General features: G+C 45.2%; 1 protein-coding gene across 2 annotated transcripts; it reads left to right on the plus strand.

The window, feature by feature from the left end:
• The first annotated feature begins 5,038 nt into the window (after positions 1 to 5,038).
• On the plus strand, positions 5,039 to 7,562 carry htr5ab (5-hydroxytryptamine (serotonin) receptor 5A, genome duplicate b). 2 transcript variants are annotated; one of them, XM_068748156.1, is made up of 3 exons: positions 5,039 to 5,731; positions 5,955 to 5,960; positions 7,227 to 7,562. In XM_068748156.1, exons 1-3 carry the CDS (start codon positions 5,039 to 5,041, stop codon positions 7,560 to 7,562), a joined length of 1,035 nt encoding a protein of 344 aa, XP_068604257.1. The 2 variants fall into 2 exon arrangements, with proteins under 2 accessions (XP_068604257.1, XP_068604258.1); XM_068748157.1 differs by lacking the exon at positions 5,955 to 5,960 and having other exon boundaries at positions 7,230 to 7,562.
• Positions 7,563 to 14,185: the final 6,623 nt, after the last annotated feature.

Consider the following 14,185-nt stretch of genomic DNA (forward strand, 5'->3'; position numbering starts at 1 on the left):
TTTTTTTTTTTTTTTTACTGGATCAGTGCTTGCCTCAGCACATCACAGCCCAACAGCTTGCCTGCCGGGACCTTCTGCAGGAATGACAAGAACTGACACACACTGATGCATTAGATTGGTGCAGCGAATGCAGATGTTATTGACTTTGCGGGACAAATGACAGCAGAGCAAACTTTTCCGGAAGGTAAAGGGGAGAATTTATGATTTCAGTTCAGATGGTTTCCACTTTTTATTTCCCACTGCACATATTTGTCGCATTATTTATGATCACCTCAGGATATTTGCGGGTTGTTAAAGTAAAAAACCATTTTTAGCATGAGAGCTTTCCTATAGTGTGGCAGATACTTTTACAATGACTTGTGAAATTAATACATGGATGGGTTTAGAAATACACATTTTAGGGACCCGTTTCTGTTATATTCTGCACAATTGAGCTGATTTAAGTTTCAAAATATTCTCACAGACCCAGTAAAGAATGACAAAGTCTCAGCGGGATGTTCCCCACGTGCTAGACTTGTGACCTCGTAGGATCACAGTATAAAATCCCCTGTTTATCTGTCCAGTCTTTCACACAACTCATCGTCCAATTACACAGAAACACTTTTAAATTTATGTGGCAGGTTTACCACCACAATCCCTGATCTAAGACCACATCCCATTTTTTTTCTCTCTGGGTCATTTTCCCAGACCCGCAAAGTCAAGGGCTGACAGGCCGTTTTAAATCCTGGAAGTAATATAGAGAATTGATGACACGCAATTAATGAAGATGAACCCAAATGTGCCAGGACAAGGTCAGAAATGCGATTTATGGCGCTGCACTGATAAAGTGGCAGATACGGCAATACCTTTTTGGCATTTAGTTCAAGCGAGGTCAATCTGAGCTGCACAAAACATGATGTTGTAGTATTTACAGTGAGTTTAGTTTCCATGTTAGTCGACTGTGGTGTATATTTTCATCAGCTATCAGCTAAAACAACTGGAAGTGCGAGTATGTCATCTGATAATAAGAGCACCTCACCAACACACAGAGTGGGCTGCATTAATGCCTCCATCGCCCTATAATTAGAGCAGGACTGCATTTCACCACAGAGGAGAGCATTCAGGATTGCCTGCATAAGCGGCTGCTATGATGATTTGATTTTTGCAAATCAGTTATCACCTGTGTGAGGGAATCAAGGGGACGGAGGAAGGCGCCTCATCTCCATTTGATACACCCGTGGATGATATCAATGGCACGTGTGCTCCTGTGTGTGTGCGGCTGCATATTTCATGGTTGCTTATATAGAAATGTACTGGAAGAGGAGACGTCTTAAACAAATCTCACGCCGTTTGGAGGATGCAAGTGTGAGAAGAAGCAGCAACTCAACTTTAATTTGGGTTCCCTGATGGAATATTTTAAAGGACAGGTGGATGTCAGCTCCCTTCACAGTCATTCTGATGTTATAAAGTCTGATAAGAGGGCCTCCTTTAAATCCAGAGGTGGCTGTCTGAGGGGCTGTGGGGGGGGGGGATTAAAAAAGGGGACCAGCTGCACCAGCTCAGGATTAATTCACTTTCAACCGAAGATTACAATTATTTTATTACCTGACTCCCATTTAAAGGATAATTACAACACCTCTCCAGTAAAGCACACATGGGAGTTGTTGAACTGTTAGAGGGCCTGACTCATTTTCTGGCATGTACCAGCGTGCGCGCGCCGCATTGCGCTTTCGCCGCTATACGGCACCCTGGAGGGCATGTCTCCTTGCGCCTTGTGCCACTATACAGACTGAGGGCCCCTTTAATCATCTATAGGGGGCATCCAGGAAACCACTTTAGCTGTGATCAAACATCCAGTGTACGCGGGGGGGGTGGGGGGGGGGGGGGGTGTCACTGCAAGAGGCCATCTGTGCAGGACAAGGATCATTTAAGCACATTTATCTCAGGATATGTTGAAGTTGCGCGACTCGAAACTCCACAAGTAGGAGAAACCTGGAAGTTCTTGCTCAGGAGGGAGATGCGAATCAGGCTGCCGCTTCCTTTTCATCCATGCATGCAGATGCATCGCGTCAGCAGGTGGATGCCGCGGGGGGGGGGGGGGGGGGGGGTGTTCATCATCCACCATAAAGCGGCGGGGTCGCCGTCTCCTGCAGCGACCTCCGCGCACTGCACAATAACAGACTGATGAGGCGGAGGGAATGTTTTCTAAGCACGCAACAGCCTGACTAAACCGAGGAATCCTCCCTCTCAAATGAGAAGCAGCTGCTCGGTGCACGCCGAACCGCGCACGCACGCACGCACTTCTCCCGCACGTTTATAGAAAACGCGGCGTTCGCCGTCACCAAGCAGTGCGCCCCCCCCCCCCCCCCTCTACGGACGACTGCGTGGTTCACTCCAGCATATCTGGATCATCGAGTTGCTGTCAATGACACCGAGCCGAGGAGGTTCAATCCAACAGCACCAGCAGAGAGAGAGAGAGAGAGAGAAAGAGAGAGATATAGAGAGGGGGAGAGAGAGGACCGCGTCATCCCGGTTTGTTAATGGGGTGAGTAATTTACGCTGATAAATAACTCGTTACCGCCGAGTTGCCTTTTATCTGCACTAAAATCCACAAAAAGTGAAGATGCGTTGATGAGCTGATGTGTAACAAGTGTTCGGGGGGGGGGGGGGGGGGGCTAGCCAGTCGAGCGCAGACGGAGAAACCTCGTGGGACGCGTGAGCTCCAAAAATCCCGCAACATTTAAACGGTGAAGTTTATCCAAGGGAGTGGAATCTCTATAAATAAAGAATCAACATGTGAGTGTGTGTCCCCCCCCCTCTGAGTGGGATTGCTGTAATATCTAGAGACGTGAAAACACGTCCCACGAGGTGCGCAATCCACTGGAGTCAAGTTTAAGGTTCGTTTTACGCAGCCAGAGGACGCGCGGGACGCGCGTTCAGATGCACTTGCCGCACCGGAGAAGCGTCTCCGCGGTGGCTGTTGTGTAAGAAATGAACGCGCAGTCGTTTCACAGTGGGGGTGGGGGGGGGGGGTGATGTGCACGTTCACACGCCCGCTCCTACAATAACCAGGTTGTGGCAGTGCGTGGACACAAAGACGACATCTCCATGCAGGTACGTTTCCCTTCAATATGCTGCTGCCTGCTTTGATGGTCGCACAGAAGGTGTGTGTGTGCGTGTGTGTGTGTGCGTGTGCAAATTAAATATTTGCGCAATCTATCTGCGCTTGCAGATAAATGAAATAAATCACGCCGGTGTTCGTTTGTTCTTTATGCTCTATAAATAAGTTCAGACTAAATACGTTTTATACTTTCTTACACTGAAGCTCAGTTTCTGATTCATTTGTTCATTGTCAGATTAGAATCAAATATGCTCAGACGTGAGGGAACATCTCCCTGAAGCATCTCAGTCAGGAACATCTTCGCTCTTGTCTCTTCATCCTCACCTCGGTGTCCTCCTGCTTGCATCGCCAGGTGATGGATGGATGGATGGCGAGACACTTCCATCCATATCGACACAGACCTGAGTGCATTCGGTTGTTATCCCTTTGACGTCAGGTAAATGGGATTCCTCCTCCGTTGCTCCTCTTCCTCCTCTTCCTCAGCTTACATTTGCATGTCTTTTCCTGCCTTGGTGTGTTTTGTTTGTCAGGGTGAGTGACAGCGGCTGGTTGGGAGGGAGCGAACAGACACGTTTGATTGCTTCTTCCGTTCATAGCGGGTTTTCCAATTTCCTGGTTATTAGGCTTGTTAAAAGGAGCAGAGCAGAGGGCCTGTTGGCGCGCTTGGATGAACCCTCCGAGTAGGGAGGACACTTTCTACCATGGAGAAACGTGATAAAACGGCTGATGTTGTTGTTGTTGTTGTTTACTGAATGTTGAAACATGAAGATTCCAGTAGAGGAACTGAGTGGATTCTTAATCTGTTTTTCCTTTATGTCCTTAGAAATTCAAGAAGTTTTAGTTGATTTATTTAAACTAAATAAACTAATCTAAACTAATAATGGTATCAATGTGAATCCAATTGCTCAAGGTTTGTTTTCATGTTTAAGGCATCTGAAATTACAGATAAAAATGAATGTTGGACAATAATTTTGGTGTAAATCACAATATAAGCGAGACTGAGGTGCTTGGCAAAGGTCTGCGCTCTCTGAGTGCTTTTCCAGTTATGAATGAATTATTATTACCGTAATGATTAAAAAAAAAGAGCCTGTAGAATCCGGCACATGTGATTGTTTTCCAGAGCATGAGCAATCAAATTATTATTGCTAGGATGGATGGATGTGGATAAGACGTGTCCCGATTAGCATAACAATGTACTCTGGACAGAAACAATGCCATTCTAATGCTCATTATATTTTATTTTATTTAATATTTCTGGTTATGACTCACTGGCATGTCACAGTAGCTTGATTCCTTTAATAAGCCTCTCATAATTAACTTGTAAAGATCCATACCAAACAGACAGACATTTCAACACACTGCTGAAGGAGAGTACAAGCACTTGATTTGAGATTCATTGATTCAGCACCGTCAAGCTGAGCCCCCCCCCCCCCCCAACATGAACGTATTGATGGAGCCGGCATGTCAAATCGATCACACGATCCTATTTATCCCTCCGATAGGCTCTTACTAAGGCCGTTCTCTGCAGCCACTCCAAATGCGTTAAACAGAGCGATCTCGCCACTGGGATGCCAAATTCCTGTGTGAATTTGCTCCACTTAAAATCTTAGTCTGACTGATTCAAATCAAGGAACAGCAGTGGGATGATGAAACTGAATATTTACGGCCTTTCTCCAGACCCGAGATGTCCCAGTGGGCTTTAGAGCCTTTTTTTTTTTTTAAAACAGCAGATGAAATTGCACTTGAAAGTTGGGGGGGGGGGGCAAATCACCAAAGTACCTCTCAGGTGAATGTGTATTTGTGCATTTACACAGTGGTGTAAAGCTCCTTTCTCTCTCTCTCCACTCCAGATTGCATCAATCTTCTGCAGACACGGCTTCTGAATCCATTTGGCCCTCGGCTGCAGCCCCCCCCCCCCCCTCCCCCCCAGCGGCTACTATGACCCATCCCAACGGCAGCACACTGACGGCTAACTTCAGCGGCGCCTTCGGCGGGAACATCTACCGGCCTTTCTCGGTTTTCAGCGTGCTCACGCTCACCTTACTGGCCATGCTGGCGGTGGCCACCTTCGTGTGGAACCTGCTGGTGCTGGTGACCATCTTGAGGGTGAGGACGTTCCACCGAGTACCTCACAACCTGGTGGCTTCCATGGCCATCTCCGATGTAATGGTGGCCGCCCTGGTCATGCCGCTCAGCCTCGTCCACGAACTGAACGGCAGGCTGTGGAAACTGGGCCGGGTCCTGTGCCAGGCGTGGATCTCCTTCGACGTGCTTTGCTGCACGGCGAGCATCTGGAACGTGACGGCCATCGCGCTCGACCGCTACTGGTCCATCACCAGGCACCTGCAGTACACGCTCAAGACGCGTAAGAAGATCTCCAACGTCATGATCGCTCTCACGTGGCTGCTGTCCTCCATCATTTCCCTGTCGCCCCTCTTCGGCTGGGGGGAGACGTACACAGAGGGGATGAAGTGCCAGGTGAGCCAGGAGCCCTCCTACACCATCTTCTCCACCTTCGGGGCCTTTTACCTCCCGCTTTGCGTGGTGCTGTTTGTTTACTGGAAGATCTACAAGGCTGCAAAATTTCGGATCGGCTCCCGCAAGACCAACTCAATCACACCCATGGCTGAGGTGATTATTTTCTTTTTAATTCAGTAATTTATTTGATGAAAATATCCACTACCTCCTCAAACGATAACTTCATTCTCTCCTCCGTGTCATTGTCATTGTTCTGGATATTGGGAACCAATCAGAGCGCTTGATAAATTCCACTATGCTTTTTTTATTTCAGAAGGGTTAGTTTGTCCAGAATCACTCGTGTCCACGGCGCTGCTGTCAGATTACAACAAAAAAGGTGTTAGTCAGCAGTTAGCCTCGAGCATCCTGCAGACTGTGCCTGCCTGGAGACGGACGAGCACAATGCATGAGCACAGAAGATGGAGGGGGGGTGGGGGGGGTCTTCATAGTTAACTTTGGGTGAGATCTGCAACTGATTCTCATCCTCGGGTTGAGGCTGCCTTGACATCAGAAACTTCAGAGAACCCGCTGCTGCAAACTGTGCCAGCAGCGGGTAGCTCAGTTTGCAGGAGATGCCACAGACAAGGCAATCGTTGATGTCAGGTTGAATTCAGGTGAAGAAAGATATGATGGGCAGGAGAAATCCCACTCAAAGAGCGAGAAGTCGTGCCGATGAAGGAAGGAGAAGCACAAGGCCCCAAGGAAACCGGAGTGTGGAAAACGGCCGTGATCCGGAGGGAAGGTGTTTCTTGAAGTCATCAAAAGGCGAGCTCCACTCGCAATGAAACTTGCAGCAGTAAGGAAAGTCTGGTTGGTGTAGATAATTAGAACAAAATTAAACGGTTATGTTCAGAAACGATGATAAAGCTGTCTGTGAGCACGAAACCATTCACTGCACTGCTCAAAAGAGAGAGAGAGAGAGTTTATGTGGCAGATCTTTAGACATAGCCTGGAAGGATCAGCAAATATACTGGAATAAATCAGAAGCTGCTCAGAGGCCAGACGTTGGTCTGTTTGTGGGGAGACAGAAGTAGAGCTGCGTAGAAGGGTAAAGCAGGTTACTGCAGCTAATAGCCAGCAGGGGACATAGTCTAGTTCTACTCGCCAAGCTGTCAGACTCGACAGCGTTCACGTCTTGGGATGCGACCTCAGGTTTCTGGCAGATGCTTGAGGAAAGAGGCATCCTCACATTGCTGAAGTCAGCCTTGAGCAACGGCAGGCAGCAACCAAGGAAGAAGAAGAAGAAGAAAAAGTCAGATTCATGTCGATATCTTCTTTATCCAGTTCTGCACTTTTGTGTTTTTTTTTTAATCAGCCAATGGCACAAAATGGTTTGCTGGGAAATGCAGATTAAAACACAGCTCTGGCTTTATGCTCCGTGTCATTCCTGTGTGTGTGTGTGTGTGAGAGAGAGAGAGAGAGAGTCAACAAGTGTTGCCTTGTCAACACTTGTTGATTCACACTTCCGTTCAGCAGCCTTTAATCCATCTTTTTCGAGCAGCACTTTTTTTTTTTACCTACATTGTTAAAAAATATTGCTCCCATAATTCAAATTCCAACCTGGTGCCTCTGAATGTACGAGTCGATGGCGTAACTCCTTTTGTCTGAGCAGGTAAAGGAGGACGGCAATCAGCCCCAGATGGCGTTTACCGTCCGCCACGCCACCGTGACCTTCCAGACGGACGGGGACACGTGGCGCGAGCAGAAGGAGAAGAAGGCGGCGCTGATGGTGGGCATTTTGATCGGCGTCTTTGTGCTCTGCTGGATTCCCTTCTTCATCACCGAGCTCATCGTGCCGCTGTGCTCCTGCGACATCCCGCCCACCTGGAAGAGCATCTTCCTGTGGCTGGGCTACTCCAACTCCTTCTTCAATCCGCTCATATACACGGCTTTTAATAAGAACTACAACAACGCCCTGAGGAATCTGTTCTCCCGCCAGCGGTGAGCGGACGCCGCGACGTGGGCAGACACCGCCAGCACCTCCAGACATACAGGAACAAACCTGTCTGTCTCTCCATCCTCCTCCACGTGGGATGAAAACCAGAAAGGAGTGTGGAAAAACTGTTAAAAAGACGTGTGATCGAGTTATCATGCGGTAACCTCACAGCTGGACTGAGATGGGTGTCAGCACTGCGGTGTCTACAAAGAGAGGAATGCATTGGTTATGTCGTGTTATTTGCAGATAGCGCTGTCCACATGCTGGGTTATTTATGCCGATTCAGGCTTATTAGGGATGAAATGCCCGCTAACGCTCACACATGAGACTTCTGAGAATAATGTCAGAGTAAAACGAAGAAATGTGGGGAAAGAACAAAACTGTGCATTCTTTACTAAACCAAGCAACCGAATTCGAGTCTTTGTAGTTAATGGCAGGATTGTGGGACCTGAAAAGGATTGTGGGACCTGAAGTTCTCCAGTGAAGTGTTCAGCAGCCTTTACCTTACAGAAAAACTCAGCTTTTACATGGAATGTATTTGTACACACTTTCAGATAAATGTACCTTTCTCTACTCTGCTTCTGTTTAGAGTTTCGTGTCACACAGATTCCTCCAAACTCGACAGCACAAATGGTGTGTGTGTTTTTTTCCCCCCATCATCTTGTGTGCAGCTGAGAACGCAACCGATCTCACACTGGATGTATGAGTAGCAATGAAAGACAGACGTGTTGACGGTCTATGAAGCTATTCAAAGCTTTGTTTTCATATTTTCTGTAGCTGCAAAAAGAAAAGAAAAGAAGATGTGCATTGCTTCGAGGAGACGCGACTGTTTTAAATTCAGACTTTATAATGAGCGCTGCACAAGTTATGCCTTGGTTTTTGTCTTATTTGTGCCAGTTGTTGACCTTTATTGAGATTTTTATGATACCGTTCCTCCGTTTCCTGCACAAGCTGCCACTTTACTGCTCTGGAATCAGCCTACGAACCTGATGCAAATTCATAGGAATAACATTTTCAAGTATTTCACAGAAAAACAACCAGCTGCCGGTGCTCGAGGAAAAGTCAGATCATCGCCTGCATTTTGTTTGTGAGTTTGTTTGTTTGTTTTTTGGGGTGGATTGTTTTTGTGCCGCCGGCATGTGTTTTAAACTTTAATGCTGTTTTCCATCAGGCAGTGGTAATGTCTGAATGCATCCATTCAGATTCATCACCAGCCTTTCGTTATGTTTGTATTGTGTGTTTAAAAAAAAAAAGAAACTACAAATGACATAATTGAGTAAGAATGGACTATAGTATGTCTAAAAATATAGCCTTGTCAGTAAAGTACTAATTTAGGCTATAATAAATTAAGTTGAACACAAGTTCCCTATTTGTGTGATTAAAGAATAATCCCACAAATTGTAAAAACAGTTCCAGTGGTACAAATATTGTCTGTGGTAAAAAATAACTACAAATAAACTAACTGCATGGATTATCATCAGGAATAAATAAATGAATGGCAGTGCTGGTGAAACTGGTCTGTCCTCTCTCAGCAATTCTTTCATAATCACATGACTTACTGGTTGACTCGAGCCAATGGGGAGCTGCGAGAGTCACTTATTTAAATGACTTCCCACTAAATGGCTCGAGGAGGGTTGATTATTCCAATCTCTACCGCATTTAAGTCTCCTTCTGTGATGGCTCGGCTGAGGAAATTCAAATTGTTGCAGATAAGCACCAGACTCCTGTTCCCTGCATTCAACGATGCCTCTTGGAAAAGATTGTTTGCATTGATATTTAAAAAACATAAAAATTAAACTGGTGGAATTCTCAGAGGGCCAGGATTTATGATAATTGTGATTTTTTTTTTCCCCCAATGGGTACATATTTTGTTCCACAGAAGCCTTAGAAATTATCAACTGGACAGTAGACAAGCAATTTCTCCTGTCTTTTCCTCGGAGCCACTGTCTCTAAGCCGTCCATCATGGCTTGTAGACCTTTCCCTTCATCCTCGCTGACACTCTCCTATCACAGAGCACACCTGATACTTTCCTCCACCCGTTTCAGCCTGCCTGTCCACGATTCTTCACCTCCTTTCCACATTCTCCATCACTCTGCAATGTTGACCCGAGGTACCTGAAGTCCTCCACCTTCTTTACATCTATTCCTTCTAACTTCACTGCCCCCCCCTCCATTTTTCGTGCTGCTGCTGCTCTCCTGACCCCTGCGCCGCCGTTCACTCTAATAACTCACTCTGCTCGACCATGAATACGTGATACGTTGTATGTGGGACGCATCTCAAACAGACTCAGCCGACGCCACAGACCAACAGATGGAATACATTTTAAACTGGAGCACCCTGGAGTGTCTTTATCAGTCTCCAAAAAAACCCTTTGAAAATAGCAATGCACACTTTCAGATAACAACGTTATTACACCTTATACTTATGTTTGCACAATTTGTTTCAAATCCTCTCCATCCATCCTAAGAAGACAAATAGTATTATTTTTATTGAGCTGCGATGGAGCGATGTATTGTCTGGCTGTCGGCATTTCAATTTTACACCCCAGTGGGTTTGGGAAGACCAAGGCAGACATGGAGGGAGAGAGAGAGAGAGAGAGAGAGAGAGCACAGAGAACTTTGAAGGAAGTTTGAAATAGACAGAGATAATGGGTTTAACGCTGTCACGAAAAGGCCGGTTCTCGGTGCGATCAGGCAGGCGGTGCAATTTTGAGATTGCAGGAAATTGCAGGGGATCTAATTTAGAGGGGTAATTGCTCATAGATGGTAATTGGTACGCTGTGGGAAGTCTCACCGTGAAGAGGAAGCAGGCAGGCATGCATCATCACAAAAAAAGACACGAAACACAAAAAAGAAGACATTACTGGTCTTCAGTCATTCCAGGTGATTCCTGTGCGCCTCGGTACCGAGGGTAGGTCAACACAACCTCAGGCTCTGTTGCTATGGCGCCAAGCTCTGGGAAGATTCTCAGTCTCACTGGGTATACAGGATGTGTTCCAGTTCAAAGTAAAGGGGAGGTGGATTTATTTTTTCCTCTGAGAATCCTAAAACAAATTCAAATTGCGCTCACCTTTAACTCTCGCTGCGCCTTTGGGCCATCCTTCTAGACGAAGAGATGCAACGAGTGTGTGTTTGTGGGATCCAATCAGGTTTGGATCGCGTTTGGATCTCTCGGCTCAGGACACGAGGCACGCAGCGCAGACGCTGCAATGTTTCGCCTGTGTGGAGGGTCTAATTTATTTTGCAGAATAACTTGATACTGTTGGAAAAGACAATCTGTGTGTATTGTAGTTCCTCCTGTTCATTCGTTCAGCTGGTTTAGTCGCCATCGGTGCCCGTCGCCTCATTCAGCGCGGTTTACACTCACCGCTTTGATGTCTGATGATGCGCACGTCGGCACTGTTGTATCACTGATCACATTATACACTGCCAAATTGAGGGCTTCTGGAGTGAATGGCATTCAGTGTAATATGTATGAGCTCTATTGCATGGGAACAAAATGGACTATATTGTCCTGACGGACGATCAAATTGATGATGAAACAACCTTCAGAGGCTCTTTTGAACCTGTTAAAGACTGTGGTTAATTTTTTTTTTAAAAGCTTTCTTTGTACCCGAAGAACAGTTCAAATTTGAGATGATACAAAAACCGCGACTGAAAGAAGCGTCCACACAGGAAAAATAGCCTTTGCCTTGCGTTCCATATGCAGGATATACTTGTGTTACATGAGAACGTTTTAAATTTACTTTACGGCCCTGAACTCATCACCTCACATTCAAATGCTGTTTTATTATGTTGAAGGATGGGTTTAACCATTTCCTGTTCCTGTAGGCAAATTGTATTACATCAACAAATCACTGTAGATAAAAATCTAACCAATACCATAACATTTGTAGTTATGCACTCATTTTCACCGAACAATTTATCCCATATGCGTAAACAAGAGCCCAAAAAAAAAACGTGATTTATGTCCAGAAATATCTGAAACAAGTATTATTTCTTCACTACTACAGTCAAAACCTGCCTTAGGTTGCTTATAGTCACAGTTGGTCCACTCTCAGCCCACTTCTCATTTGAAATGCCCTCCTGGGCTGCAGCACTTAGCAACATGCTCTCGCTGCCAGCCCAGAAAGATTCAATGCACCTAGGTAAGTGCTAAACTTGAAGTGAATACCAAATTGTCCACAGGAAACATGAACTATCTGTGCACTCTTACGGTTATACGGCTCCCCCTTAAAAGGTCAGATCATTTCCCACCTATAAAGCTTAAAATATTTTGCTGTGAAGTGTAATGAAAAGTGAGATAACATCGGAGGAAATGAATGGGCCTGAATGACTCCCCGAGGAACCGCAATGAAAAGAAGAATATTATAATATTATGGCAGTTAAGGCGTCGGCAGTGGCTGGTGGGTGACGTCCGGAGAGCGTTCTGCAGGGTTGTGTTGTTTCGCCGGTTTCTAAGTGTAGCCTGCAGTGTCATTTTTATTTTTAATTAGGCAGATTGCAACGTGCTGAGTGGGAAGTTTCAAGAGGAGCGAGCTGTCCCATTAGCTACAACATGTCGGCCCTTCAAGTTTCATGTGGGTGAATATAGCTCCGATCAGTGCAGTGGATCCGCTAGAGAATTATTTTAATCGATTACACAGTGACACCTTTATGAGCAATCACTGCCAGTTAAAGTTAAACCCCAACACATCTCACTGTTGTGAACAACAAATAAGCAAAAAAAAAAAATTTACTCTAGATTTTATTTAATAGTCATGCATTTATTTGAGAAATTAAGCTGCAATCGCCACCAGTCGGTTAAAAACATGCATTTCGGCTGCTTTTTCATTTTTCCAGCTGACCTATGTTTAAAAAAAAAAAAACGGACTTAAATATACACAACGGTTAAAAGGTAGTTCAAAAAGACTATAAGATAAGTCTATGTATTTATAATAATAATAATAATAACATTTTGCGTCATGTCCTTTCAGATTAGAAAAGGTCAGCCTGCTCTTTTATGAGAGCATCAACAGCAGGCTTCTGCGTAACGCCAGTCGTGAACAAGGACTTTGGTTTGCGACCCGTGGCCATATGAACTGATGCTGTCAGTTAACAATGAGTTCGTTGACCTTGTCATTGTTTTACGACTATTGGCTAATAAGCTTGTGAGCAGTGAGAATCCTGCTGTTCCAGAGAGAGTTTATAGCCCCATTAAATTTAATTAAATTAAATGTACAAATATTATTATGAATATAATAAAGAAATATAGTACCGGTAAATAGTATTTGAAACCTCGAGGAGCCAAATGCAAAGGATTGATTGTTTTTCTTTTCACCATATTGATCTACAGAAGAAATACTTCTACTCAGGGTTTAAGTAAATGAATGCCCCCTTGCAAGGTTTTATATATCGGATTTCAGATTTCTCGTCTTCTTTGAGCCACAGGATGAAATGTCAGGATGTGGATGGTAGGGATTAGGTGCCGATCCTGAAGGTTTGTGGTGAGGCTAATTCTCTGGTCAGTGTTATATGAAGGGCGATATGTTATATGATGTGGAATCGATCATCAAGAGAAGATGGTAGAGTTTTCATTAACCTCAAATGGTTGTCTCCTGGAAATGAATAAGTAATATATCATCTTCTGAATTGAGACTGTGTGTGTGTGTGTGTGTGTGTGTGCACACGTGTGAGTCATTTGTCATCATCAAGGAAGCCATTATCTGCCAGACTGAGGACAATCAAAGCTTCACCGCAGCGCTCTGAATGGCAGAGAGCATATGCATGTGGAACCAAAGCATTGACAAGCACATGATCATCTTCAGACCAGAGAGATCATTATCGGCCTGGAGCTGCTTTGTGTGCGTGAAACTGACTCGCGACGCACGCCAGGGCACCAGAGAGTTATACGCATCAGACCTCATGGCATTTTTGATCCATTGAGCTCAGCGTCAGCCTCTAGTACTTCTCCGAGACGAACCCGCGTATGATTCAGACACTCATTATTGCCTGAAATGTACTAGCGTGCCTTGTTAATGTTGCTTATCTCATATATATAATCCTAAAGTGATATTTATTATCTGCATCAGGATGCTGCCCTGATGAAAACCTGACTACCATTAAGGCTCACATCGATCCTGTCTTCCAGCTGCACATTTGTTCCACTGCCAGTGGAACAACCAGGACATTTATTTTCTTCTTCTTTAGACATTAATTAGATTTACAGCTCATTTGAGCGAAATTCCCATTATGTGTGCCTCGTGTGAGTCGGGGAATTGGCTGCTCACTCAACTGCAGAAATTAAAAAAGCTGCAGCATGATGCATGCATGAAAGAAAAGAAAAAAACAGGCTGCACGGCTTCATTCAGATTCAAAATCTAATGCAAAGCACCGTATGTGGATGCATGTGTGTGCCTCCAGGGTCTGCAGCATTATTAACCATTGATTTGTGTGTGTGGAAGTCAAAGATTCATTACTTGTCAGCATCGATTCCAAGTGTTAAGCCGATCCATGGCTCTTCAACGTGGCTCGATTAAGTTAGTCTTCATTGGTGGATGGATGGACAGACAGACAGACAAATCAAAGGCAGCGGGTAATCACAGCATGGCACTCTGTGGAGAGATCAAAAGTAGAACATTTGTTGCACCTGT

The sequence above is a fragment of the Brachionichthys hirsutus genome, chromosome 14 (assembly GCF_040956055.1).
Source record: "Brachionichthys hirsutus isolate HB-005 chromosome 14, CSIRO-AGI_Bhir_v1, whole genome shotgun sequence".
NCBI lineage: Eukaryota > Metazoa > Chordata > Actinopteri > Lophiiformes > Brachionichthyidae > Brachionichthys > Brachionichthys hirsutus.

Coding starts and splice junctions, on each gene's coding strand:
- htr5ab (XM_068748156.1), top strand. CDS start 5,039: ATGACCCATCCCAACGGCAGCACACTGACGGCTAACTTCAGCGGCGCC.